This window comes from Myzus persicae, unplaced genomic scaffold, assembly GCF_001856785.1.
Source record: "Myzus persicae strain clone G006 unplaced genomic scaffold, MPER_G0061.0, whole genome shotgun sequence".
In the NCBI taxonomy this organism is placed as follows: Eukaryota; Metazoa; Arthropoda; class Insecta; order Hemiptera; family Aphididae; genus Myzus; species Myzus persicae.
In genome coordinates this window covers 1-26,601 of record NW_019100693.1, presented here as the reverse complement: position 1 = coordinate 26,601, position 26,601 = coordinate 1, and the positions used below count along the sequence as shown (strand labels likewise).

The window sequence follows — 26,601 nt, the reverse complement described above, 5'->3', positions numbered from 1 at the left end:
AAAATCCAATACTAAATCACTTGAATCGCAGGTGAAACAACCATTGGCGGCACGCGCGCCGTTGATAGACCGACCGGCTGGCGTTCAGCTCCCACTACCTGAACCACACGACATAGGAGCATTGAATGCAGTCTGTAGACAATGTAGGGCTCGCCACTTTACGTGCGAGCGTATTGGTGCCAACCGGGGTCATTTTTTGCTTATTAAAAAAAAAAATCGTGCGTATGTATTTTCAATATTTTTCAACTGCTATTCTATCAATATATCATTAACCTCGTATTACATTTTCAGACTTTTTGACCCATCAAATAAAATTTTATTGATAATTATTTAAAAAAAAAAAATTAAAAAATTAAAAAATTGAAAATGTCTAAAAAACTCAAAACAAATCAAAATTGTTTGGTATATGGAAAATGAGTATATAAACATTCAGTTAAATTCTCATGCACCTACAATGATTCGTTTTTTAATTACAACCAAATAAGAAAATCGATACATGAGAAATCGAGTGAATATCCAATGTTGTAAAATTATGAACTTCAAACGTTCATAAAAATTTATTTTAACTTACTTTTAGATATTTTATTTTTGATGAAAGTAGAAAAACTTATGCTTAATCTTGTATCACGTTTTAAAAAGAAAAATTTTTATGAATTTCTAACTTTTTGCGTATTTTGTCAAAATTTCAACTTTACATGCTTAGATAGACTATGGATTTTTTATATTCTTCATCTAACTTTTATTACAAAAAAATTAGGAGCCTGCTATTAAATTTTCAAGAATTTTTACTCAAAAAAATAATATTGTATTGATATTTATAGAAAAAAAACTAAACAAATTGGAAACTAAAAATGACGGTAAACACCTCAAAATAATTCAAAATATTTTGAAAATGTTATGGAGTGTATGAACTGCTTATATAAACATTCAGTCAAAATTTTATGTACCTAAGGTCATTTGTTTTCGAGTTACACCAAAAACCAAAATCGATTTTGTCGAAAATCGGTGTTGCGTAAATCTTCTATTAAACTTTAAAAAATGTTTGATAGTTTAATTTATCGGTATTTATAGAAAAAAATATTTTATAAATAAATATTAAATTGTACTGAATAAACGGTTTTTGTTTTTTTCTGACGCTTTCTAAACTACTAATAATGTTTATTTTTATTTGGATATTTATTAAAGATATTTATGGTCATTCAAATTTTTCATTTTTGTATTCTGTATAGGTAGGTGTACTATAATATTTTGACTCATGTAAAACTATTTATAGGCGTATAAAAATTTATATTTTATTAGTTTTTCTTTAGTTAATGTCGGTGAAATTTCCATTATATTTTATTTTATTATTTCCTATACTTGATAACATATGAAAATATTTTGTTTTCAGATTGTGTCGTCTGGCCAAAGGACATGTATTATAAATGCATACAAACCCCATATCATTCAAAACCCAAACGCTAAAATGGTTCATCTGAAAAAAAAATAATATCAGAACAACTGGGAATTGGAATTCGAACTATTTATCAAACGATCTTGGAGTACAAACGGTCCAAAAGAATTTCATCTCCTAATTGAACAAAAAAGACTAAAAATGTGAAGGATAAGGTAGATGATTTTGATAAATACGCAATAAGACGGATGATACATTCATTTTGGTCTGACCGTGAGTTCTCGACGTTAGACAAAATACTTCAAGTTGTTAACGAAGATGAAAAATTACCCGATTTCTCTCGTACCTCAATATATCGATTATTAAAATCTATTCTGATTATTATTTATTATTCATATGAATATGAAGGAAGGTCGTAATAGCGCTTTAATAGAGAAAACCGAAATTGTTGATTGGCGTAGGCAATATTTAAGGGCGATACAGCGATATCGAGAGGAGGGTTGACCAATATATTAATTGGACGAAACTTGGGTCAATGCTGGTGACGTTCCATACAAAGTTTGGTGTGATAAATCAGTCAAATCAGCAATAGACGTGACTTCAAAGGGACTTACAACCGGTGCAGTAAAACCAAGTGGAAAGGGGAAACGTCTTATTTGTTTGTCTTATTTACCATAAAGGTTCCAAAGATGGATTCGTCCCTGACAGTTTGTTATGCTTTGAGTCTAAAAAAAACACTCAAGACTATCACGATGAAATGAATGGTGAATGTTTTCGTGAATGGTTCGAAAGTGTTTTGCCTAGGCTCAAAGATAACGCTGTTATTGTTATGGATAACGCCCCTTATCACTCCGTAAAACAAGACAAGTGCCCAAATGTTAACACAAGGAAAGCCGATATTATTGCGTGGCTCGAGAGCAAAGGAGAGGTCGTTGACACGTCCATGGTTATTCAAGAACTAATTCCGATTGTCTATAGACTGAAGCCAATGGATAACAAATACGTCATAGATGAAATGGTTAAGACACATAATAAAGATATACTTCGATTACCACCATATCATTGCGAGCTCGATCCGATTGAGCTCGCCTGGTCCAGTATAAAAAACTATGTGAGAAAGAATAATACCACTTTCAAGCTGCATAATGTCAATCGATTATTAATTGAAGGCTTCCAAAGGGTAGATTCTGAGATATGGAAAAATTTTATGAAACATGTAGTTGACGAGGAAGACATTATGGAACATGGACATCGTTGTTGATGAGTTGACGGCTGAACAAGAACCATGTGTTTTCAATCTGGGCCCCGATGACTCGGACTCAGAATCGGACTTGTACTCAGATAACGACGTCAGATCTTTTTCAGACGAATAAATTAATTTGTAAACTGTGTATTATTTTTTTGACTATGATTATTGTAATTGTATTATTATTTTTAATATTATATTTGTATTATTTTTTTGACGTTTATTATTGTAATTGTATTATTATTTTTAATATTATATTTGTATGTTTGTTTTTGAATATGATTATTGTAATTGTATTTGTAATGGAATAAAATTAGTAAATTATTACTATTTTAGATGAAGAATTTTATGTTGTATTAACACAGGATAGTAGTATATATTTGTATGTTCACAGTTCGTTTTTCCACGGTAATTTTTTTTGTTCAAGTGGGAATGTTCCGCTCGGACGACTCAGAATTACCGTATCACACAATACGGTAATTTCTCACTCAGTGTCCACCTAATTACCACTCACACGAAAATATTTACCGTGTACACAAAACTATATTTTTTTATCCACGTTGGTTACACTGTTTTTTCAAATTTGATAAGCAACTTATTAATTACGAAATAATTTGTTTTTTTATATCTGAATTTTTTTAAATTACTCGTTTTTTTTTTATTATTCAGTAATAAATGATTCGTTGTTTGGTGAAGTTGTGTTTTCTCAAGTTACTTAATCAATTTATAAAAAATGAATTAACAAAAATATATCAACGATTTTCAATCATTAGTTTACCGTGTACGAAGTAATTCGACTCTAGCGTATCCAGAATTTTCTTCTTTCCATTCACGTTTAAAAACTTACAAAAAATTTCCTGAAAATTCTTTTCAAAATAAATACGATCTTTCTGAGTGCGGATTAAAATATTCTGGTATTAATGATATCGTTGAATGCTTCTGCTGCGGGCTTATTCTCCATAATTGGGAAAAGCTGGACAATCCATGGATCGAACATTGCAGATACAACCCAAACTGTATTTATGTATTATTAATGCTAGGAAATCAGTTTGTTCAAAAAATACTAGCTAAATATTTTAAAACTGAACATAATATGTGTACTTGTGAAAATATGTCACACGATAAAGTTTGTTAAATTATGTATATGTCATACTTAGTAATAAATAAAAATATTGATTTGTAAACGACTTATATGTGTTAATATTTGATTTAATATCTCGTGGGAGCATGGCTTAGCGGATTAACGCGTGTAGTTTAATTTAAAATAATTTCAGGTAAGTAAGTATATGTAATTCTCCCCCCCCCCTCCTGGAATCGATAATCGGCTATGTCGTGCGTTCACACTTTTTGCACTTTTTTTTCTATAAAAATCTTAAATAAATCTGCAAGGTTTAGTATATAATATGCTTACAGAAGAAAAAAACTGTTAGTTCAAATTATATCCTCTATCAGACATATTATACCTTATTTTTTTCATTTATTTAACAAAACAATATTCGTCATGGCTCCAGCAATAACTGTGTCGAAATCAACTTTTGACATCCGTCCATTTGGTAAGAAGAGTGTGACAGTTGGTTTATTAATTAGTAAACAAATTTCGATTATTGTATCATTTGAATGCAAGTTAACGAAAAAGATAATTACACTAAATTTACAGCAATGGTTTACCCTGATGTCCGAATCAAACTTTGTTTCTATTACTAATAATTTAAATACCAGATGTAAACGTGTGAAAATAACTGATGATTTAACATACTCAATTAATGCGAAGCAAAGTTCAATTACATTGAATATAAATGATGAATATATTACATTATCACATATAGATTTCTGTAGATTAAAACAATTACAACACTGCATTGACCTGTATATAGCAGAAAACAGAAACGACTACAGAGTTTTCAGGCAACATTTGATACTGCTTACGAACTGATCAAAAATGATGTACGTGGTCTACCAATCAGCTGCCAGAGGAACGAATTCAAAAACCAGTATATTCAAAACTATGATTTCAATCTTATTCCTATTTACAAAACGATGACACATCATTTTTGTATGAAATATTGCAATACCATTTCAATACAATGTCAGAGCTTATATTACAGAATTTATTAATATGAATACAAATGTATATATATGTATATATATATATTGTTTATTGATTAAATAAAGTTTATTTTTTTATACATATAACACTCAAACTGTTATTTTGCTTTTTATTGTTCGGCGATCTGGATCCTGCAGCATTGTATCGAATACGGCCTGCATAGTCTGATTCAGACTACTATTCAATGATTGGTCTTTTGATTTATCGCTTGTGAAGATCTTCACTGATGCTTCCGAATGACGCCATCCATAAACATACAATAGTAAAAATAGAATCGTACTGTTGAACAGATACAAAAAGTGTTTCCTTTATTTGAACATCCTTAAGTGCGACATTCACAATATTCGAACTTTTATAATGAGTCAAGACCCAGTAATCGGTCGGCTTGCCCTCAAAAGTAGTTTTAGTGGTGATAAGCCCATCACCTTGAAGGGAAGTTAGTGAATTTGTTACTTCTTCCTCATAATCTTCTAATATAAAAAGATCAATAACGTTATCCCTATATGATGATGATGATGTAGCCTATAAAAAATATTATAAAAAAGAATAAATAAATAATTTATGCTAACATCATAAAAATGTTTTATCTCACCATTTTCGTCTGCTTTTTTTTAGGTTTTTTTTCTGTATTCTTTAGTCTTTTACTTCTAAAGTAGTAGAAGCATTCAAAAATACTAACATACTTACGTGTAGTTCCTCCGATTTCAATAAATTATTAGAAGGAATGTTTAATAAATTATTACGTGAGGAACAGGAATTTTTATTGAAAGGTTCAAATTGGTCGCTCAAGTCGATAGTCGCATTACAATTAAGAATTAATATAGTAAATCCTCTCAGAGTAGGAACGTATCTAGATTTACCTAATTTTATTAAAGATAAAAAAGCTGTAATAAATGTAAAAAATAGCGATAGTAAATGTTTCAAATATGCAATATTATCTAAGTTTAATAATCGTTCGAATAAATCTTATTTTAATGAAAAACATTTTAAAATGTTAGAAAAAAAAAGCGGTTTAGATTTTAAGTGTATCGATTTCCCAACACCAATTAGTCAGATGAAAAAATTTGAACGTATTAACAGTGTATCAATCAATATTTATAGTTTAAATCATAAACAACTTATTTTTCCACTATACATATGTAATACTGAAAGAAAGAAACATTTCGATCTATTTTTGTTTAGTAATGACAACACATCACATTATTGCTATATCAAACATTTTTCAAGATTCATTAGAAGTCAGAAAACTAAAAATTGTTCTAAGTTAATTGTTTGTAAGAGATGTTTTACCATTTTCGGGAGAAAACCTTGTGAAAGCAACTCTGGGGTATGGAAGGTTTAATTGAACATCAGCGTAGTTGCAGAAAGAATCAGTTAGGTAGAACAATTATGTTTGAAAAGGGTGATGATGATTTTATTTATTTTAAAAGCTATAAAAAAACTCGGAGAATACCAATTATTATTTACGCTAATTTTGAATGTATTTTTAACTCCTAAACAACCTGATGAATTCATTCAAAGTTGTAAAAAATCTAAAACTCATGTTACACATTTACATGAAATTATGAGTTATGGGTTTTATGTAAAAGTTGACTATGACATTATATCAAAAGAGTTAGTAAAGCAGTTCAAAATTCCTAGGAAGGTGACTGTGTTAAGAGGTGAAAATGCTGCAAAAAAATTTATGGAAAATATGGTCGATATTGGAAAGAATATCAATCAAATTTATCAATCAAATACTCCAATGAATAAATTAACTGAAGAAGAAGAAAAACATTTTCAAAGAACTAAGTTTTGTGAAAAATGTTTAAAACATTTCAAAAAAAATAAGTTAATTAAAGTTCGAGATCACTGTCATTTTACTGGTAAATATAGACAATGCCTTTGCCTTCAATGTAATTTCGAAATAACTAATCCATCATTCGTTCCGATTTTCTTTCATAATTTATCATATGACAGCCATTTCATTATTCGTCAATTAGCGTTTGATAATAAAAATATTCACGTTATACCTAATTCATCAGAAAAATATATATCCTTTAGCAAGGAAATCGCATTCAAATTTAGTATAAAATTTGTTGACACATTCCGTTTTATGAGTGAGTCATTAAGTAAACTTGCAACTAATTTGTCTGAAGATAAATCAAGGTTTAGAGAAACTTCTAAAATATTTTCTAAGAAAGCATTAGATCTAGTTACACGGAAAGGAGTCTTCCCTTATGAATATGTTAATAGTTGGAGTAAATTAGATGACACTTGTTTACCATCAAAGTCTGAATTTTATAACTCTTTAACGGATGAAAAAATTAGCGATGAAGATTATATGCACGCAAAAATTATATGGGATACATTTAATATTAAGACTTTAGGTGAATATAGCGATCTTTATTTGAGAACTGATGTTACCATACTAGCTGATGTATTCGAAAATTTTAGAGACTTATGTATATCTACTCTCGCACTAGATCCTGCTCATTATATGACAGCTCCTGGATTTGCTTTTGATTGTATGCTTAAGTATACAGACGTTAAGTTGGAAAGGTTAAAGGATTATAACATGCTACTTTTTTTTGAAAAATCTATTCGAGGAGGTATTTGTCAATCAACTAAAAGATACGCTAAAGCGAATATACCAAATATTAAAGGACTGAATTATAATTCAAATGAACCGATTACATGGATTACATATCTCGACTGTGTAAATCTGTATGGAAAGTCTATGTTAACAGAATTACCTTTTAAAGATTTTAAATGGGTTGACGATCTCAACATAGATGTAACTAAAATTGCTGATGATTCGGAAGTTGGTTACATATTAGAAGTTGATATCGAGTATCCTAAACATTTACATAAAACCCATAATGATTTCCCATTTTTACCTTTTAGTGGATGTCCACCAAATTCGAAAGTAAAGAAATTACTTACTACACTATCATCGAAAAAAAACTATATAATACATTATAAAAACTTGAAACAGGCGATTGAAAACGGTATTATAGTAACGAAAATCCACCGAGCTATCAGCTTTTCTCAAAGTAAATGGATGGCATCATACATTGAGTTATGTACAAATATGAGAGTAGAGGCTAAAAACGAATTTGAAAAAAATTTCTGGAAGTTGTTAATTAATAGTGTCTTTGGGAAATGTATGGAAAACGTTCGTTCTAGAACTGCTATAGAACTGGTTTCATCTGAGAAAAAGGCAAGGAAATTAATGGCAAAAACTAGTTTTAAGGATAGGACTATATACACCAAGAATCTTATGGCTATTCATCAGCATAAGGAGACTATTAAATTCGATAAAGCAATTTATGTAAGATTCGCAATTTTAGACGTTTCAAAAACATTTATGTATGACTTTCATTATAATGTAATGAAGAAAAAATATGGTTCTAAAATTACTTCTTTATATTCGGATACTGATTCCTTAATATATGCTATACAGACAACACATTTTTTCAATGATTTAAAAAATAGTTTACTACCATATTTCGATACATCTAATTACCCTAAAGACCACTATTGTTTTAGCGAAATACATGAAAATCAACCTGGTTATTTCAAAGATGAAATGAAAGGAATTATTCTGAAAGAATTCATATCACTGAGACCGAAATTGTATGCATATAAAACTGTAGACGATGTTGAAGAAAAAAAAGCGAAAGGTGTAAAGAAATATGTAATTAAAAACTATATGAAATTTGACAACTATGGATATACTAAACGCGTTTATAAACCAACTAGTCGTAAGACTAAAGTGGTACTAGCAACATCAAATAAAGTTAAAAAATTGACAGGAAAAAATAAAAAAAATTTACAAGCTTTGGGTTATCAACTACAGCAGAATGCCTGAGAGTGATATTTTAGATATAGGTTCACGGTATGAAACGGATTCTAGAATTACGAAAATTGAATATCATTCATTTACGCCGTATACAATATCGTTTAATAATAATGACGAGATACGTATATCAATCCAGCAAACAGATGTTTATCCGTATCTGTACGAAAGCTTTATTTATTTAGAAGGAATGATTTCGGAAGCTGACAAAGTGAAACTATCTAATAATGGTTACTCTTACCTCTTTGAACAAATACGATTAGAAATCAATGGGATAGAAGTAGATAGTACACGTGTTCTTGGAATCACTAGCTCGTTAAAAGGTTACTTATCCGGTACACCAGACAACTATAATTGTTATGAAAATGCAGGCTGGAATTTTAAAAACGGAACACAATCATCAAATGAAAAAGGTGAATTTAGTGCTTGTATTCCATTGAAATATTGGTTAGGTTTGTTTGAAGACTTTAAAAAAATATTGGATAATTCAAGATTGGAATTAATATTAACTCGAAGTTATACTGATTTAAATGCGTTAAACTTTAAAAGTGGTATAGTTGCATCTACAGCTCAAAGTTACTTTAAACAAAATATTATGGAAGGTCCCACATATCACTGTTGACGATGGAGAACGGTTAAAATTATTGAAACTTGTAGAAAGAGAAAAAAGTTTGTTTATACCTTTTAGATTTTTTGAAACTTTTGAATATCCTGAACTCGGGACTACTAAAAAAGTTGTATGGAACTTGAAAACTGCTTCAAAATTAGAAAAACCACGATTTATCATAATTTTATTGCAGAAGGGACGTAAAAATTCGTTTTCAAAAGATAGTAGTATATTTGATCATTGTAATCTAACAAACGTTAAAGTATTTCTAAACTCGATAGCTTATCCGTATGATAATTTAAATTTGGATTTTGCAAAAAATAATTTTACCTTATTATATGATATGTATACATCTTTTCAAGAATCGTACTATGAAAAAAATATACGGAACCCGATATTGAGTCCTTCCACTTTTCTATCAAACGCTCCGATTATAGTTATCGATACTTCGAAACAGAATGATTCGGCTACAGCCTCAGCAGTGGATGTTCCATTGGAAATTGAGGCATCGGAATCCTTTACAGGTGTAACTGCTTATTGTTTATTAATTCATGATCGTATCGTAGAATATGTACCTTTTACTAGAGAAGTAAGAAAACTTGTGTAAATATAATATTAATATATAACAATAAAAAAAAATTTATTTAATAATTTGTGTTTTTTTTCTTGAAATATTAATTTAGTAAGGTTTCATGGAAAAAAAAATGCGTACACGGTAAATATTTTCGTGTGAGGTGTAAACAGGTGGACACTGAGTGTGAAATTACCGTATTGTGTGATACGGTAATTCTGAGTCGTCCGAGCGGAACATTCCCGCTTGAACAAAAAAAATTACCGTGGAAAAACGTACAAATAATACAACTCATATCTACTACTATAACATGTACATTAATCAAGTCTGTAAAATTGTTTGTATGTCATGTGAAAGAATTCAATGAATGTATTTATCTACACCTACTGTGAGAACCAGGCCTGGATTAAGATCTACAGTGCCCATGGGCTGTAAAAAATTTGGTGCCCCTATTTCAAAAAAATACTGTACTCATTTCTCTACTCGATACTTGAATAAATAATAAAATATTATTTTAGGTTTATTAGCCACATCAATATGTACATGTATATATGTGCAAACAATAAAAACATAAAATTAAACAAAATATATTTTAGATATATAAAAATATAAAATAACCATATTATAAAAAATTATTTTAATTTTTTTTTTCTTGCTTTTTGATGGACAAATGTATTGATAGTATTCTTAAAATTTTTCAACCAATTCTGCTTCAATACTAAATATTGCTAATGCATTCAGCCTTCCCTCCTTCATGGTTGACCTCAAATAGGATTTTACTCTTTTAAGGATAGAAAAAGCCCTTTCGCCTGAGCAGTTTGAAACTACTGTACTAAGATACATACGCATAACTATTTCTAAATTTGGAAACATAAACTCTAGTTCTTTGGTCTTGATGTACTTATGCATAGAGAGAACAGATTTCACACTTTTATCCGTGGAAATTAATTTTGAAAAAAGAATACACTCATCTATAACTATAAGTAAGCTTGAGTTTTCAACATCATCAATAAAATATTTTGCCAAAGTTTCACATGTGTTCCTTACAACAACAGAACTCGGTGTTTTATATAATGTGGGTATACACCCATAAATATCTGATATTTTTTCATAAGCTTGTCTTCTCGAACTAAGTTGACATTTAAGAGTATCAATTATCACATAATATACATTTCTAATAAAATTTATTTTTCCTGTAATTTCTGTGAAAGGTTGAGATCTTGATTCATCAGCCATACCCTAAAAAAATAGTTATAAATGTTGTTAATGTTTATGACTTTTTTCAAATTATTAAGTTAAACATACCTTTCTCTTTTTTTTTCTCTTAGAATCTTTGGCATACTTGGAACAACCAGTAATTTCTACAGCCTTATTTTCAAAAACATCAAAATCATCTCTGATCTGTACTAGGTAACTTTCAAGGCCATTATATAGGTTTTAATACTGTATGAAGATCAATGTCAGTTGATTGTAATTTTTTATTTGGAGCATTAAAACTGAAATAATATTAAACTTTACTTTAATTTATTTATATATTAAATTGACCCTATTAAAATAAAATAAATGCAAGCATAATTTATTTAAAAATCATTAATTTATAGAGTAAAAGATTAATATGTAAATATGTTAATACCTGTTTAATATTGAATTCCATATGAATATCATTAAGCTTCCATGCATTAGCTTCTACTTTATATACAGCTTTTTCTTTCTGATTATCAACTAAACTATGCAAAGCTTCAATTATAAATGCATAAGAGTTAAATAAAGCATGGCAAGCATCAAAACGAGCACTCCAGCGAGTTACTGATAAATTTTTTACACTAAGATTGTTCTTCAAATATGTTTTTAAAATATCCCAACGTGCAGTAGAACAAGAAAAAAAACTGTATAGTTCCTGGAGAAGCATCAAAAATGAAGTAGCAGAACTACAACTTTCTGCTGCACACGTTCCAGCTAGTTAAGTGAATGTGCGGAACATGGTACATATTCTGCAAATGAATTAAAACTTTTAATGCTTGATTGCAACCCAGAATACTGACCTGAAATATTGTCGTAATTCTGGCCACGACAATTTTTAATTGGTATATTGTGTGAATTAAGAAAATCCATTACAACATTGCTCATTTCTTCAGATTTATGACCACTGTTTGAAATTAATATTAAAAATCTTTCTGCAGGTACACCACTTGGTAAAACATATCTTAATGCAATAACAAGTTGATCGACGTTTGCTATATCAGGTGTAGAATCGACGATTAAAGAATAATACTTGGCTGTTTTTAATTCTTTTAATATAATTTTAATTATATCATTCTTCATCAAAAGTAAAAGTTCTTCATAGATTGTGGATGACAAATAAGACGGAGTTCCTTTCCCTCTATTCCCATACTTTTCTATATGCTGAGCAATAAAAGGGTCAAATTTAGCTAGTAACTCTAGCGTTCCCAAAAAATTCCCATTGTTAATTTTGTTAAATTGTTCATTATCACCTCTGAATGATAAACCTTTTGTACCGAGAAATTTAATTACTTCAACAACTCGATGAAGAACAGCTTTCCAGTAATTCATTTCATCAGTGACTTGTGTTACCAATTGAGTGTCAATTCTACCTACATCACTTTGCAATGTAATAAAACTTAATACATTATTTTTATGTGCCAAAGAATTTTCGTGCCTGGAAATAACTAAATGTCCATTTTTTCCAATCATTAAATCCAGCATCTCCCAGTTGAGTACTGCATCCAAATAATTTACACGGAGCACAGAATAATACAAATTTTGAAATTGAATAAACAAGCCATTTCCGTGAAACATTTTCACCGTTTTTTTGGTTTTTCATAAGGATCGATTTACTACAATAACGATCATAATCAGAATAAGTTCGTTTTATGAGGTAAAATCTGCATCAATGTTCTGATCATATCCAAATTTTGCAATATAATTACGACATGTATTACTATTTGTCCAATCTGCTGGATCTTTAAAATTATTTTTGTTATTCTGTGTAAGAGGATTAGAAATGACATTTAGCTCGGATTTTTCTAATTCGTCATTTAGATCAACAACCGATTGGTCTGAGGAAGACGCAGTACATTGAATAGAAGTAGAAGTAGTAGAACAATTATTTGTAATAGTTATATCATTTGAACATTCAAGTGTATTATCTTCAATACAACTAGGGGTGATGTTGCTTATTTGTTTGAAAAAGTTATTTAACCTAGGTATTTTACTAAGTAAAATCACTTCTTTTTCTTTCTTATCATTAGCACGTTTTCTTGCTAGTGCTCCACTGATATGTCGCTTCTGATCCATTTTTACATAAATGTCGAACACTAAACTATATATAAAACGCACTACTCGCACTAATGTTAAACCTTTATAGTAAATTTACAAGTTACTAGAGTGTTAACAAAATATACGTACGATCAAACGGACGAATTTTCGATGCACGTGACGCGTGTATACTGTATACTAGTACTATTTCATATTATTTTCCCCGATTTGTGACCATCGGCGGCGAGCTACGACAAAATAATATAAACAACGCACTCGCATTGTCTGCCGTCTAGTTTCTATGGCTCCACACATGTAATCGGTGTGCGAGACCGGTTCTATGGAAAAATAACAATCTAAAAATAAAACGCTGTTTAGAAGACCACACGACAAAACGCATTGATTATTATTATTACTATATTAAATTTCCGATAGTATTTAAATACAAAAAACATCAGGATAGTGTGCGGTGCCCGTGCCCCTAAATCCATGGTTGTGTAGGCTGAAGCCTACACTGCTTACGCCTTAATCCGGGCCTGGTGAGAACATAAAAATGCGTGATGTACAATTGAAAGAAATGCAGAAAATATTATTATGTAGTTAAACGGCTAAGTGTAAACACATAATAAAGGTTAAATACTGGAATCGTATCTAATCACTTCACAGTATAATTTAAAAATGGTTTGACGGTTAAAAAAAATCTAAATACAAAGGTTATGATCATGTACTATGTACACTGTAAAGTGGGTATAGTTTATATAATTATTAATTTATAGTATAATTATTATGTTTATTAACGCAAACAATAATGCTATTAAGACTCTGCGTGTGAAAAGAAGAAATTATTAAATGTGCTTACCTTAACAACTCATCGCCTTCTTGTATAGCCAATGTAGCAGCGTCGTGACCCTTAAATACGTATTTATAAAGGTACTTAATGGTAGAGCACACCTCAACATTGATGTGTGCGTCATATTTGGCAAGCAGATACGGATTGTGTGGAACGTCAAACTCATTACCAACCTCTCGTTGTCTGAACGATACTAATAGTTGTCTACTAATAGAACATAGTACATTATACAAAAAAAAATTTCATAAACTAAATGATGCACTACTATATGACTTTAATGTTCCTTATCTTCCCCCTTGCTTAGAATGTGTTTGGTTAACTTGAAATAAATATTTACAGCAACATGAGTCAATTGTGTTCAGATGAAGAATCATGTTTAGAACATAACGGTGGACATTTTGAACAGTTCATAAGATAAATTTATTTTGTTATACAATTCATATAACTATTACAAGCAGTTAATAACTATTTTGTTATAGGTACATTTAATTTATTAATACAGTTAAGAGAATAAAAAATATTGTACACTAAAAATAATATTAAATTACTTCAAATTTATTATTTCTTTATTATTATTATTATTATTATTATTATTATTATTATTTATCTGATTATCTTATCGTTATTAGAATTTAGAACTATTGAAAAATAAAATAAATGTCCACTGTAAAAATAGTTAAAATTGTAATCGTGTTATAAAGTAATATTGTTTACTAAACAAAAATTATATCACACAGGTACTCAGGATATCCATCAGGACGACGTACGATATTATTAAATTATTATTTATAAACAGATAAGGTAAATTAAGTATTAATTTTTCACTGTTTTTTTTTTATTTCCAGTAGTTATAAGTGAACATTTTGTTTAAAATTATGGAAATTATACAAATTTGCAAAAACTCAAATGTCGACTTCTATAACTTTGTCAGTTTTGCAAATAGAAGAAAATTTTTTATACAAAAAACATTAAAAAGAAAATAATGTATCCGAATATGTAGAAAAAAAGTAGTGTTTCCATTAAAAAACATGTAAGTTGAATTGCGCATGCGCACACTATAAGTGTTAAAAATTTGAAAATCATAAATAAATGTGTATTTAAGTACTATCTTTCAAATAGTGAAAACCCCATTTCTATACAAGGTCATCGTTCTGAAATATTTAGTGGTACCTCTTAGCGTGATCACACTGTATATTATATTTAAATTTTTTAAATTATCCAATAACATTGTTTTTTACACATAATATATATTATATATCTATGCATTATATTACTATGATAAATGGTTATTAATTAAAACTACATTATACATTATTATAATATACTTTTGTTTTGTTTATATAGTTTATATCTGACCTGTGTGGCTGTATACTTAACAATTAACTACTATAATATTATGAAGTGTGCATGCACTTAATCAAGTCCCACACAGCATTTAGGAAATGATAATATTTTGTAAATATTTTAAAGTGATAAAATATTGAATATTTCACTTATAATATTGTGTAAATATTTTCTTCTTATGATTATAAAATATTTCATCACGTGGTTTAATAAAAATGTTTTCTAAATATTGTTCTAATGTTTCCATGAAAATATTTTCGAAACTATAATATTACAACATTTAATAAATATTATTTTACAAACATTTTATCAATAATGTTAAATGATATTTCTTCTATATACTACGAAGGTTGTTAGACAAATATTTCCAGGATAATTATAATAGCAGTTTTAATAAATATTATTTCGCAAATGTTTTGTCAATAATTTAAAAATACATTTTTAAATATACTGCAGAGGTAAATAAAAAATATTTACAGGACAAATATATTATTAATTATTATAATCTAATGGAACTTAAAATAAATATTTTATAAATAGTTTAATTAAATATTCTATTAATAGGTGCTGTAAAGGTTGAAATAAATTAATAATAATATATAATATATAATAAAATAATAAAATAATAAAGGTGATGGTATATAATGGCCATAATAATATATTATATTATAGTGGCCGAGGCTTAAAAAAGTTAAATAAAATATAGATTTAGATATAATATAACCAGCTGGATCGATACACAGCTAATCTAGCAATACCATCTGAAACAATTGAAACGGTATGAAACTATACACAATATAAAATTCCTTCAAAAGTACAAAATGAATAAAAAAAAAAAATCTATAACTGTTTATTTTAATGGAGCAACAGCATTTGTTACTATATTATATTATATAGAACATAATTATTGTTACAACATTTCAAAAAAATCATTAACTGCTTATAATTTATTAAGTTTATATAAAAAAAATAGAAAACCACACATTCGCATAAACAATAAATTCATTTAATAGAAATTTCAATATTATGTGGTGGACCTAAATTAAATAAGGGACTACCCGATAGCCTACGCACTCTTTAAAAATATATACATATTTTACATAATAATATACGTTTACCACAGGCCTCAGAACCATTTAGTAATGGGTAATTTACTTAGATTGAATTAATCTGGTTTAATATTGAATTAGTTAAATAAATAATATTATAAATAAGGTATCTGCTTCAAATAAAAACATCAATATAATATATTATGTATACAGTTTAAATATTGGAAAATCCTTCTGCTTTGAGATAATATAATAATATATACGCGATACGCCTATATAATTTTAGTACCTACATAATAATTAGGAATCGGAAGTTGTTGTATTTGCATGTCTTTATTGGGATATTCAATTTATTGCTATAAGTGAGCTTGAAATTATTTTCACGACACTATAACAATGATATATAGGTATATATGTATAATATATATATTATATATTTATCATATGATTCTCAAATTCCAAGTAGTTAGTTGATATGACGTGTCATGTATGGAATACGGCATACCTACGCTACAGATATATTTGAACCGTATTTAAAAAAAAAATATATGTGCATATTTTTGAAGCACATATTATGTTGTACTTTTTTAAGCGCATAAGTATATGCATATATAGTACATTTTAAGTGCATTAAGTTTCGAGATATAGATTTCCCTATACAGAACTTAGCTCGTCGTGGCGCTGCTGAATTGCCTGGATTACGTAGATATAAGTACGCATAACATAATAATGTATTTTGTTAATATCATTGGTAATTCATTAGATTATCAGAATAAATCATCTAATTTATCAAGTAAATATAACATTATTATATTAGGTATATAGTATTTTATTTATACTTTATTATTACTATAATACTGTAATGATAAGATGTTAATAGCTGATAAGATATCATGTTTAACTGTTTAAGGTTATAGCGTTTTCGATTTGACGCACTTTTTGCACTGAGTGCAAAAACGTATTCGATTTGATCAATATTCTGTGAACTGGTGGAGTGTTTTGTATTCGATTTGATTGCAGTGCAACCCTCGTGTGCACTCAGTGCGCACTTTCTGCACCGCCGATTTTGTGAGTGTTTTTATTACTATGAACTTAACTTCTCTATTGAGGGGTCAAAATATTATTTATCATGATTAAAAATGGTTATAACATGTATTTCATCCATGATGATTTATTCATCCATGATTAAACATGTAATCATATCTTTTCGTATTCGATTAAGAATAAACGAGTGCATAGTGCACCGTGCACTAGTGTAGTGTCAGTTCAATTTCAGTGCACACTTTTATTGTTAAATCGAAAACGCTATTAGTTTCTATATATATAATCTTTTACACGTCTTGTACAGCCTGTTGTAAGTTCATTGTCATATTATGTCGGATACTCAGATGTACATCATGTTTAAATAAATTATAACTGTAATTAAATAAAGTTCTTGAATGACTTAATCAATGAATAGGTACTTAAGTAAGTTTACAAATACTAAGTAATAAGTACACATTTTTTGTTTTGTAATAACGCCGTTATTATCGTCGTTCTCGTAATCGCTATTATATCATGGCCTTCACGTGACACGTATATACATGTATAATATTATGCGGTTGCAATAATAATATTACAGCCGGAGCGTCCGGAGCCCTGGGACGCAACGGCCGAAACGTTATCGTAACGTCCGTTTCGTACCATCGTCTACTTATTAAAATAACTATTTTTAGTTGGTATTTTGGAAGCTCCGAGTGATTATACAGTGAATTATACAACGCACAATCGTCAACCAGAAAAACACCAGTCCAAACACTCCAAACTCCAAACTATCATTATTATAATATATTATATATTATATATTATTAATTATTATATAATTTAAAATATTAATATATACCTATAAGTGGTGGTTATAGTGCATATTATACCATGACGGTCACAACTTTCTGTACCAATTAGTCGGCGGGGGGTTGGTACCTAACATTCGCGTCAAAAACTTTGCCGTCGTTCCTTCTTGACATCGTTGCTCTCATTCTTTTTGAGTTTTGTACGGTTTTGTTTCGCTTTAGCCTTTCGCGACTTCGCGTACCGTTCTGGTCAAACACAAACGACGACATATTTTCGTATTTTCGTATTATTTGGTAGTACTCAACACGTGTGACGTGTCGCCGATTGTTTTTCCCGTGCAGCAGTCGTCGTCGTAGTCGCGTTATTACTTATTGCGTGGTTTTTATTTTGGCGTCGCTCGTCTGCCGTCGCTGACGTACTTTTTTGTTGAGTCAACAACACAAACAAAACAATCGACGCCACCTTTCTCAATTTTTTCGTGTGTCAAGTACTCAACACGTGTGACGTGTTGGCAGACATTAATTCACTCATTTGTCTACTGACGACAGTGCGTGTAGTCTCAAGTCATATCAAGTCTGCGTATGATGATATATTATGTCCATTGTCCAACCATAATATTATAAAGAAGCAAAGAGGTAAGTACATATCTTAATTCACTGTAAGTTTATTTTATATTATTATTGTTCATTATTGGTGTACCGTCTATAATATATTTTACCAACTATTGAATTAACTTTTATTTATTTATAATAATATGCTGATTATTACATAATTGGAAAATTTTGAAAAATACATTCTATTAGGTTTATAGGTAGGTACCTACATAATATTATTATAATAATTGCAATAGGGGATAAATGTTTGTCAGTGTATAAAATTACCTATTAGTATTTTGAAACTATGTTTAAATTAAATAAATGTACCTATATATTATAGATATCCAGATAGATGCAAAGTAAATTTTAAAAACTATGACAAGTAAAAGAACTAAGCGCCGAAGAGTGAAAGAGGAACTAGAGTTTTTGTATGACATTGAAGAAAATAGATCTCTAAATTTAACAACCAATACTGAATCTCATAATTTAACATGTGTAGTTGATGGAAATGATTGTACTATAGAGCATAATATCACAGAAGTTTTTGAAGAAAATAACTTTAATAAAGGAAACATTTCTCCAGATGTGTGTGCATTTCTAGTACTATTTTACAAAATATTAGTTATAATATTATGTAACTATTATCAATATTAAATACCTAGGTATATCCTCATACATATTATATTTATTTTTTAGTTTGCTCAAAATGATAATTGTGTATTGGAAATTATGGATAGTAATGAAGCATTTATTTCATTACACCATAAAATAAAAAATAATCTAGCTGCATGGGCTTTACTGTATAATATTCCTCATAATGCATTAAATGGATTGTTATCAATTTTGAAAGAAATTCCTGGTTTGGAAAAACTTCCTAAAGATTCTCGATCTGTGCTTAAAACAAGACAAGTATGTGAAACTAATAACATGACAGTCATCGAACCTGGTTTATATCATCATTTTGGTCTAGCTTCTGCTATTAAAAGACATTTTTTAATAAATCCAACTAATAATGTAGATGTGATAAAAATTGTTATTGGGATTGACGGATTGCCCATTTCTAAAAGTAGCAATAGTGCATTTTGGCCAATTTTGGGATATATTCGGCCTCATAACAATGCAGTGTTTCCAATTGGTGTTTATTGGGGAAATGAAAAACCATACGATTCTAATAAATATCTGGAAGAGTTTTTTATTGAGACAAATCATTTATTAATGAATGGTATAAATATTAATGGTACAGCTATGAAAGTTGTAATTGATGGATTTTCAATGGATGCTCCTGCCAAATCTTTTATTTTAAAAATCAAAGGACACACTGGATTTGATTCATGTACTAGGTGTATTGAAGAAGGTGAACACATCAAAAATCGTACATGTTTTCCATATTCACCTAGTTGCCAAATTAAAAGAACACATATCGACTATATTACAAAAAAGTTTGAAGACCATCATATTGGAGATACTATATCTATTTTATCAGGATTGCCAGATATAGACCTTGTATCTTCTATTAGCCTCGATTATATGCATTTAACCTGTTTAGGTATATATATATTTTATTTATTAACTGTAATGACTACTCAGAAATACAATATTACATATATTAAAAAAATATATAATTTTAAAGTAAAGATATTTAAAATAATATTATATTTCTTAAGACACTTCAGTACCTATGTTTTTTAACTTTTTATATTAAATATATATTCTGATGCATTATGAAAATTATGTTTATTGGGTTTAGGAGTTATGAAGAAATTAATCACTTTGTGGATGCATAAAGGGACACTTAATGTCCGTTTACCAAGTTTGGTAATAAAGCAACTATCAGAATTTTTACTATTGTTACGCTCTAATATACCTTGCGAGTTTGCTCGAAAACCAAGAGCATTGAGTGAAGTATCAAGGTTTAAAGCTACTGAGTTCAGGCAGTTATTGGTTTATACTGGACAAGTTGTGTTTAAACCATTTTTAAGTGAAGATTGTTTCAATCATTTTATGACTCTTAATATTGCTATGGTTATATTATTAAGTACAAATACTAGTGAATATGTAGATTATGCTAGAAACCTTTTACAGTATTTTGTTGAAAATTTTGAATTAATTTATGGTAAACATTTAGTTTCCCACAATGTACATGGTCTACTTCATATTGCTGACGATTATGATCGTTTTGGCCCTTTGGACAATATAAGTGCATTCCCCTTTGAGAATTTCATGAAAAATATAAAAAAGAAGTTAAGAAAACATGAGCTACCTCTTCAACAGCTAGTGAAACGATTTAATGAAGAATTTAATCAGGCTGAAGAGTTTAAAGTAAGTCAGAAAAATATTTCTTCAAAACAACCGGATTTTAAAAAAAAGCATACAAATGGACCACTTTTAGAAAATTTAACTGGACCTCAATATAGTACTGTACATTTGAAAGGTATGGTTATTAAAACAACAAAAGCTGCTGACTGTTATGTCTTAACTAGAAGCAATGATGTAGTTAAAGTGATAAATGTTGCACACATAAAAAACATTAACATTGCAGTATTGATGGGAAAAAAATTTTTATCAAAAAAACCATATTATGAACAACCAATCAATTCAGAAGTTTTTAATATATATGAAGTAGACAATTTATCAGAAGAAATGTGCATAATTTATTTTGAAGAACTTAAAAAAAAAATTATGCTAGTGGATACATTAGATAAAAAAAAGATAGCTATACCTATAATACATACAAATCATTGTTAATATTATAGGTACTTAAATACTAAAAGTTAGTCTAAAACCATTTTAAAATATTAAATTTTTCATCAAAAGTATTTTATTAAAATCTATTTTAATCAACTAAGTTAATACAATATTAATTAATATGTAAGTTTCAATATACATACAGAGTATATATTTCATTTTTGTATTGAATTATTATTAATTTTTATCATTCCATTATATTATATGATCATATCCATCTATTAGTTGTTTGATTGTTTCTAATGGAATGTAGGTATACACTACATATTTAAGATATATTACCACAATGATAATAATTCTAATTTTTTTTCTGCAGATTGTATTAAAATGTGGTCCATAGTATGTTTCACTGAAGAAAATACCATTGAATGTATCCCAAACTTTTGGTATAAAAATAATTTATGTGCATGGCCAAATAGTGTAAATAAAATTAATCCTCGATTACTCGTCGAACGACGCGCTTCTCCAAATCAATTTGAGTTCAATTTCTTTAAAGCAAGATTATTAGCTTCTGATATAAGTAACTATAAGCTCTTATATTATATTAGCACAGGAAAAATCTTATTTGATTATTTTTATATAAGGTAATTTAACCAAGGCATATAAACAGTTAAAAAAAGCTGAGGATACTTCTGAATTATCAACATTTGAAAACGAAGTCATTAGTAAATCAAAGTCAAAACAAATCAAAAATAATTCCAATCATATAAATATTGTTAATGAAAAAACTACAATGAAGATACATCCAAAGAATAAAATCTCCTCAATTCTCAAGAGTCCACCTAAATTTATTCATAAATTTGGTAATATAGTTGTAAATACTAATATATTTATTTTTCATAAATAGGCTATTTGAATATATATAGATATTTCTAATTGTATTTTTTTCCAAAAACGTAGGGGATAACAACAGCAATTCAACAACTACAAGTAATAAGACCGAAATTATGAACCAAGTATCTTATGATAAATACAAAAAAGCCAAAGGTAATATCATACAAGATGTGACTCAATTGAGCTTAAATGTTAATAATGAAATATATTATTAAATTACTCTTTAGTTATTGTAAATTAGCGTGTACCTATAATTTATTTATTTTTAAAATATTTTGAATGTTAGATAATTGTAGTAGCAGTGAGTGTAATATTGTATATTCTGATGAAGATAACAATTGTGGTACTTCATTCATTCATCAGGGCACTAGTGATTCAGACTTAAAATCAAGTATTTACTAGTTTATTCAAATAATTAAAAACTAATCATAGAATCACTTTCGCTTCTTTCTGGATAAAAAAATAAATTATAAATAATTTCATTCTCTGAATATAAATAATTTAAAAATAATAAATAGTAAGATGATTATTAAAATTATATTTTATTAAATCGTTGAAATAATATTATTTTTGATTATAATGGAAACTAGAGTGATAATATTTTATAGCAATTATTATTTAACCTATTATATTATATGTTTTTTTTTGTATTTTGATAGGTATTAAAAATAATAAATCTCCTATTAACTGGAACACAAGTGTTGACAACTTGTATCCTATTGATATACAAAAAACATCCAGTCCTGTTCCTAAAACTTGGACTGTAACTCCTGTAAAGTTAACACCCACTATTAACTGTAAAAAGAAATTGGATTTCTATTCTGAACCTCTATTATACAAAAACATTGGAGAATCTGTACATTCAAGTATATTCATTTTTTTCAAGTACCTAGTCAATGTTAAACAAATAAATACTTTTATTTTAACTCTAGAAATTACAAAAAAAACCAATGCTTCAACATCCCATACTGTTCAATCAGGAAATGATTTAGTATCTTCTGCAGGTATACACAATTATCAAATTTTTGGTCAATAAATATATATTTTGATTACATTTGTATCATTTTTAGTAAATATATAAAATATGTATGTAAGATTGGTTAATATTTTATTAAATTTTAGATTTCATGAACAAATTTTATCGTACTGTAGTTTCCTTAAAGTATGACATTAAGGAAATTCTTATCAAATTGGATCGTCTAGAGAATAAAGCGACCGAGAATGAAGCACGCCTAAGCATGTCTGCAGACTTCCGTGATGTTCACGAAGAAAGTAGTGCTATATTATGGAATTTTCCAATTACTTCATTGGAGGAACTTGAATTGTTTGAAGAAAAGCTGCTGGATAAATCATTTCGATTGAGAATGGTAATTGTTCTAATAAATTTATTTATATAACCACTTTTATTGATAATAATAATGGGATTTTTTTTTTTTTAGGTTAAGGATCTTAGTTTAATGGTGCGAAATACTGTATCAGAGACTGTACGTCAAATTATTTCTAGAATGTTTATTAACGAAGTTTTATCTAAGTATTCATTTGTTGGGCAAAAAAAGAAATTATCATTTTCTATTTTAAATTCCTGCACAGTTATATTCGGTAAGAAAAATAAAATATTTTATTTTTTAATGTATATATTGAAGACAACATATATACATCTAAATTATCAAAAATATGTCAAATATGAATAGATTTTATTACTAAATACAAATTATAATAATATACATTGTACACCCAAATAAATTAAATACATTTTTAACTATAAAATAGCTAGCAAAACGATTTAAAAAAAATTTTAATTTCTGTAAGAAAAACTTGCGATGAATCTAATTCTATTAAACTTTCAAGCATATTATTATTACTTAAAATTGTATAATGTATAAAAAGTTTTTAAAAATGAAAAATGTGTGGTAAACATTTCAATTCTATAATATGGTTGACCATTTTTGAATTACAATAAAAAACAAATTTGATTTTGTCAAAATGAAGCGGAATTTGAGTAAAACTGTAAAATTTTTTGTGATTAGAACTATTTTCTTCTTTGATTATTTAGATGAATACTGATTATCCCAAGTACAAACAAGATTAAATATTTAGCAGAAACCGCATCATTATTAAAATTGAAAACCTGAATAATTTTTCTTCTTCAAAAAGTATATTCAAACAATACAAAAAAAAATTCATCATTGTAAAACCAATACGTATTCATTGTTGAATAACATTAATAATAAATAAACATTATAATTTGAATACAATTACCTTTTTTTCCGTATAAAATATTTTTTTAATTTTTAATTTGTTATTATTGATGAAGATAAGGTTGATAAGGTCTTAATCCTGTGATGATGTTTCTATTTGTTTTATATTTTTGTAGATGCAATAAGAAATATTAAACAATTCAAAGATACACCATCTTTAATCATTGAGAAGCCGTTCAAAGAATATTTAGCCGGAGCTAAATTCCGTGACTTAAAAAAAAAAACAAAAACAAGATAATATGATGCAAACCGTTTAAATTGTACCATTATAATGTATTATTTGTTTTTATTATTATTATTATTAAGGTGTATTCTCATTTTATAGGTATACCTGCAAAAGCGTTCATACTTTTTTTTTTTTTATTAACATAATTTTTTTTTTATCTTTGACAAGTCACTTGTTTATATTATTAATATTATGTTATTATTTTACATACATGGGAAATCATATTTTTCTTTAATTATTATTATTATTAATATGCATTATTATATTACCTGCAAAAGCATTTATAATGTTTTTTTTTTTTTTACTATTAATGTGTTATAATATTATTACCTATGATAGTTTTCATACATTTCATTTTTTTTATTATTATTTTAAAGTTACTAAACTACCTACTTTACATTACTAATATAATATTATTATTTTACCTGCTAATGCAATTTATATATATCTATAACTATATTTTTTTTTTATTAATATGTTTTTATATTGCATATGTAAAATCTTTTATACTTTTTTTTTTTATTATATAGAACATGCAAAAGCAAAAAATTTTTAATTATGAATATATGTTATTTATTATAAACTATATCTATACAAAAATGTAGGGATGCATTTATAACTAAATATTGTATATTACACAATTATTTGAATACAATAAATTACTATAAGAAGTTGCTTATATTATTCATGTTTATTTATTCGCGTACAATAAGTATTCAAAAAATTATAATATATCACTAAAATCTTTCAAAAAGAGTAAGATGAATATGAAAATAATCTTATGATTTATAAATATTAATATAATTAATATATTTTTTAAACATTTTTTAAGAGTAGTGTAAATAATTTCAAAATATTTTACTAATATTTCTTGAGCAACAAATTCATATTTTGAAAATATTGTTTGCAATATTCTTAAAATATGTAACATAAATATTTTAAAAATATACGGTTATCATGTTTTATAAATATTGTTTAAAAATGTTTTCCAAATATGAACTTCTTGGCCAAAAAATATTATTACAATATTTCCTTATTATTTACGCAACTTTTTAACAATAATCAAAAAATATTTTGACAACTATATAATTTTCCTGAAAATATTTTTATTATATTCAGGAAATGTTTTTTTGCTGTGTGGGGTATTACGTCAACTAAATTTATAACCCATTCATTTGAAGCAATTTAATACTCGTGGTGTGTAACATTAATGTGTATTTTATTTGATAAGTTAAAATAAACCATAGTTTGCGAAAATAGTAATTGTTTTGGTTAGTGTATCTCCATTCTCCATCAATATTATATTATAACGTACCCAGGTTAGGTTAGATTAACAACAAATGCTACACCTAACTGCTGTACCATACAAATAGATGTATTATGTACCTACTCAATGCAAAGTATAATGAACATACATGAATTATAAAAACTTACCCACTATCCACCCCTTTTAACACTGACAATATATCAAGCATTCAATAATTATTATTATTCACCGATGTTATATTATACATAATGTAACCTAACACATTGTTTCATTCTGTGGCACTACGGAGTGACGGTATACATATTATACATGTAATTGTCGTATACCAGACAAATACGTAGGAATGAATTATGGTTCAATAACTTGCAAAAAATACCAATCCTTATCACCTCCTCAAACTTTCGACTTAAACTTTTATTATTATTGCAACACTAACTCCAAAATCGGTACTCACTTTCAGCGACTCAACGGGCCCCCGAGTTTCACTTACAGCTAGTCTTATATTATAAAACGCTAACCCGAGGGCGCCCTCCCGTGTCGGTTTCGGCGTTCTATAAG

General features: G+C 27.8%; 5 protein-coding genes across 5 annotated transcripts; 3 read left to right on the top strand and 2 right to left on the bottom strand.

The window, feature by feature from the left end:
* Nucleotides 1-4,835: 4,835 nt before the first annotated feature.
* On the bottom strand, nucleotides 4,836-5,427 carry LOC111042508. Its single transcript, XM_022327136.1, has 3 exons — nucleotides 5,392-5,427; nucleotides 5,067-5,268; nucleotides 4,836-4,996 (listed from the first exon to the last, which is right to left on the bottom strand). Exons 1-3 carry the CDS (start codon nucleotides 5,425-5,427, stop codon nucleotides 4,836-4,838), a joined length of 399 nt encoding a protein of 132 aa, XP_022182828.1.
* A 1,197-nt stretch (nucleotides 5,428-6,624) lies between these two features.
* Nucleotides 6,625-8,496, top strand: LOC111042507. Its single transcript, XM_022327135.1, has 4 exons — nucleotides 6,625-6,641; nucleotides 6,790-8,059; nucleotides 8,192-8,425; nucleotides 8,491-8,496. Exons 1-4 carry the CDS (start codon nucleotides 6,625-6,627, stop codon nucleotides 8,494-8,496), a joined length of 1,527 nt encoding a protein of 508 aa, XP_022182827.1.
* Nucleotides 8,497-8,571: 75 nt separating this feature from the next.
* On the top strand, nucleotides 8,572-9,209 carry LOC111042506. Its single transcript, XM_022327134.1, has one exon. It carries the CDS (start codon nucleotides 8,592-8,594, stop codon nucleotides 9,207-9,209), a length of 618 nt encoding a protein of 205 aa, XP_022182826.1. The 5' UTR covers nucleotides 8,572-8,591.
* A 1,243-nt stretch (nucleotides 9,210-10,452) lies between these two features.
* Nucleotides 10,453-12,582, bottom strand: LOC111042505. Its single transcript, XM_022327133.1, has 4 exons — nucleotides 11,808-12,582; nucleotides 11,399-11,721; nucleotides 11,071-11,166; nucleotides 10,453-11,004 (listed from the first exon to the last, which is right to left on the bottom strand). Exons 1-4 carry the CDS (start codon nucleotides 12,580-12,582, stop codon nucleotides 10,453-10,455), a joined length of 1,746 nt encoding a protein of 581 aa, XP_022182825.1.
* A 9,113-nt stretch (nucleotides 12,583-21,695) lies between these two features.
* On the top strand, nucleotides 21,696-24,888 carry LOC111042509. Its single transcript, XM_022327137.1, has 8 exons — nucleotides 21,696-21,978; nucleotides 22,043-22,261; nucleotides 22,359-22,445; nucleotides 22,579-22,683; nucleotides 22,952-23,296; nucleotides 23,415-23,659; nucleotides 23,732-23,891; nucleotides 24,667-24,888. The coding sequence occupies exons 1-8, from the start codon at nucleotides 21,786-21,788 to the stop codon at nucleotides 24,786-24,788; spliced, it is 1,476 nt and encodes a 491-aa protein (XP_022182829.1). The 5' UTR covers nucleotides 21,696-21,785; the 3' UTR covers nucleotides 24,789-24,888.
* The last annotated feature ends 1,713 nt before the right edge of the window (nucleotides 24,889-26,601 follow it).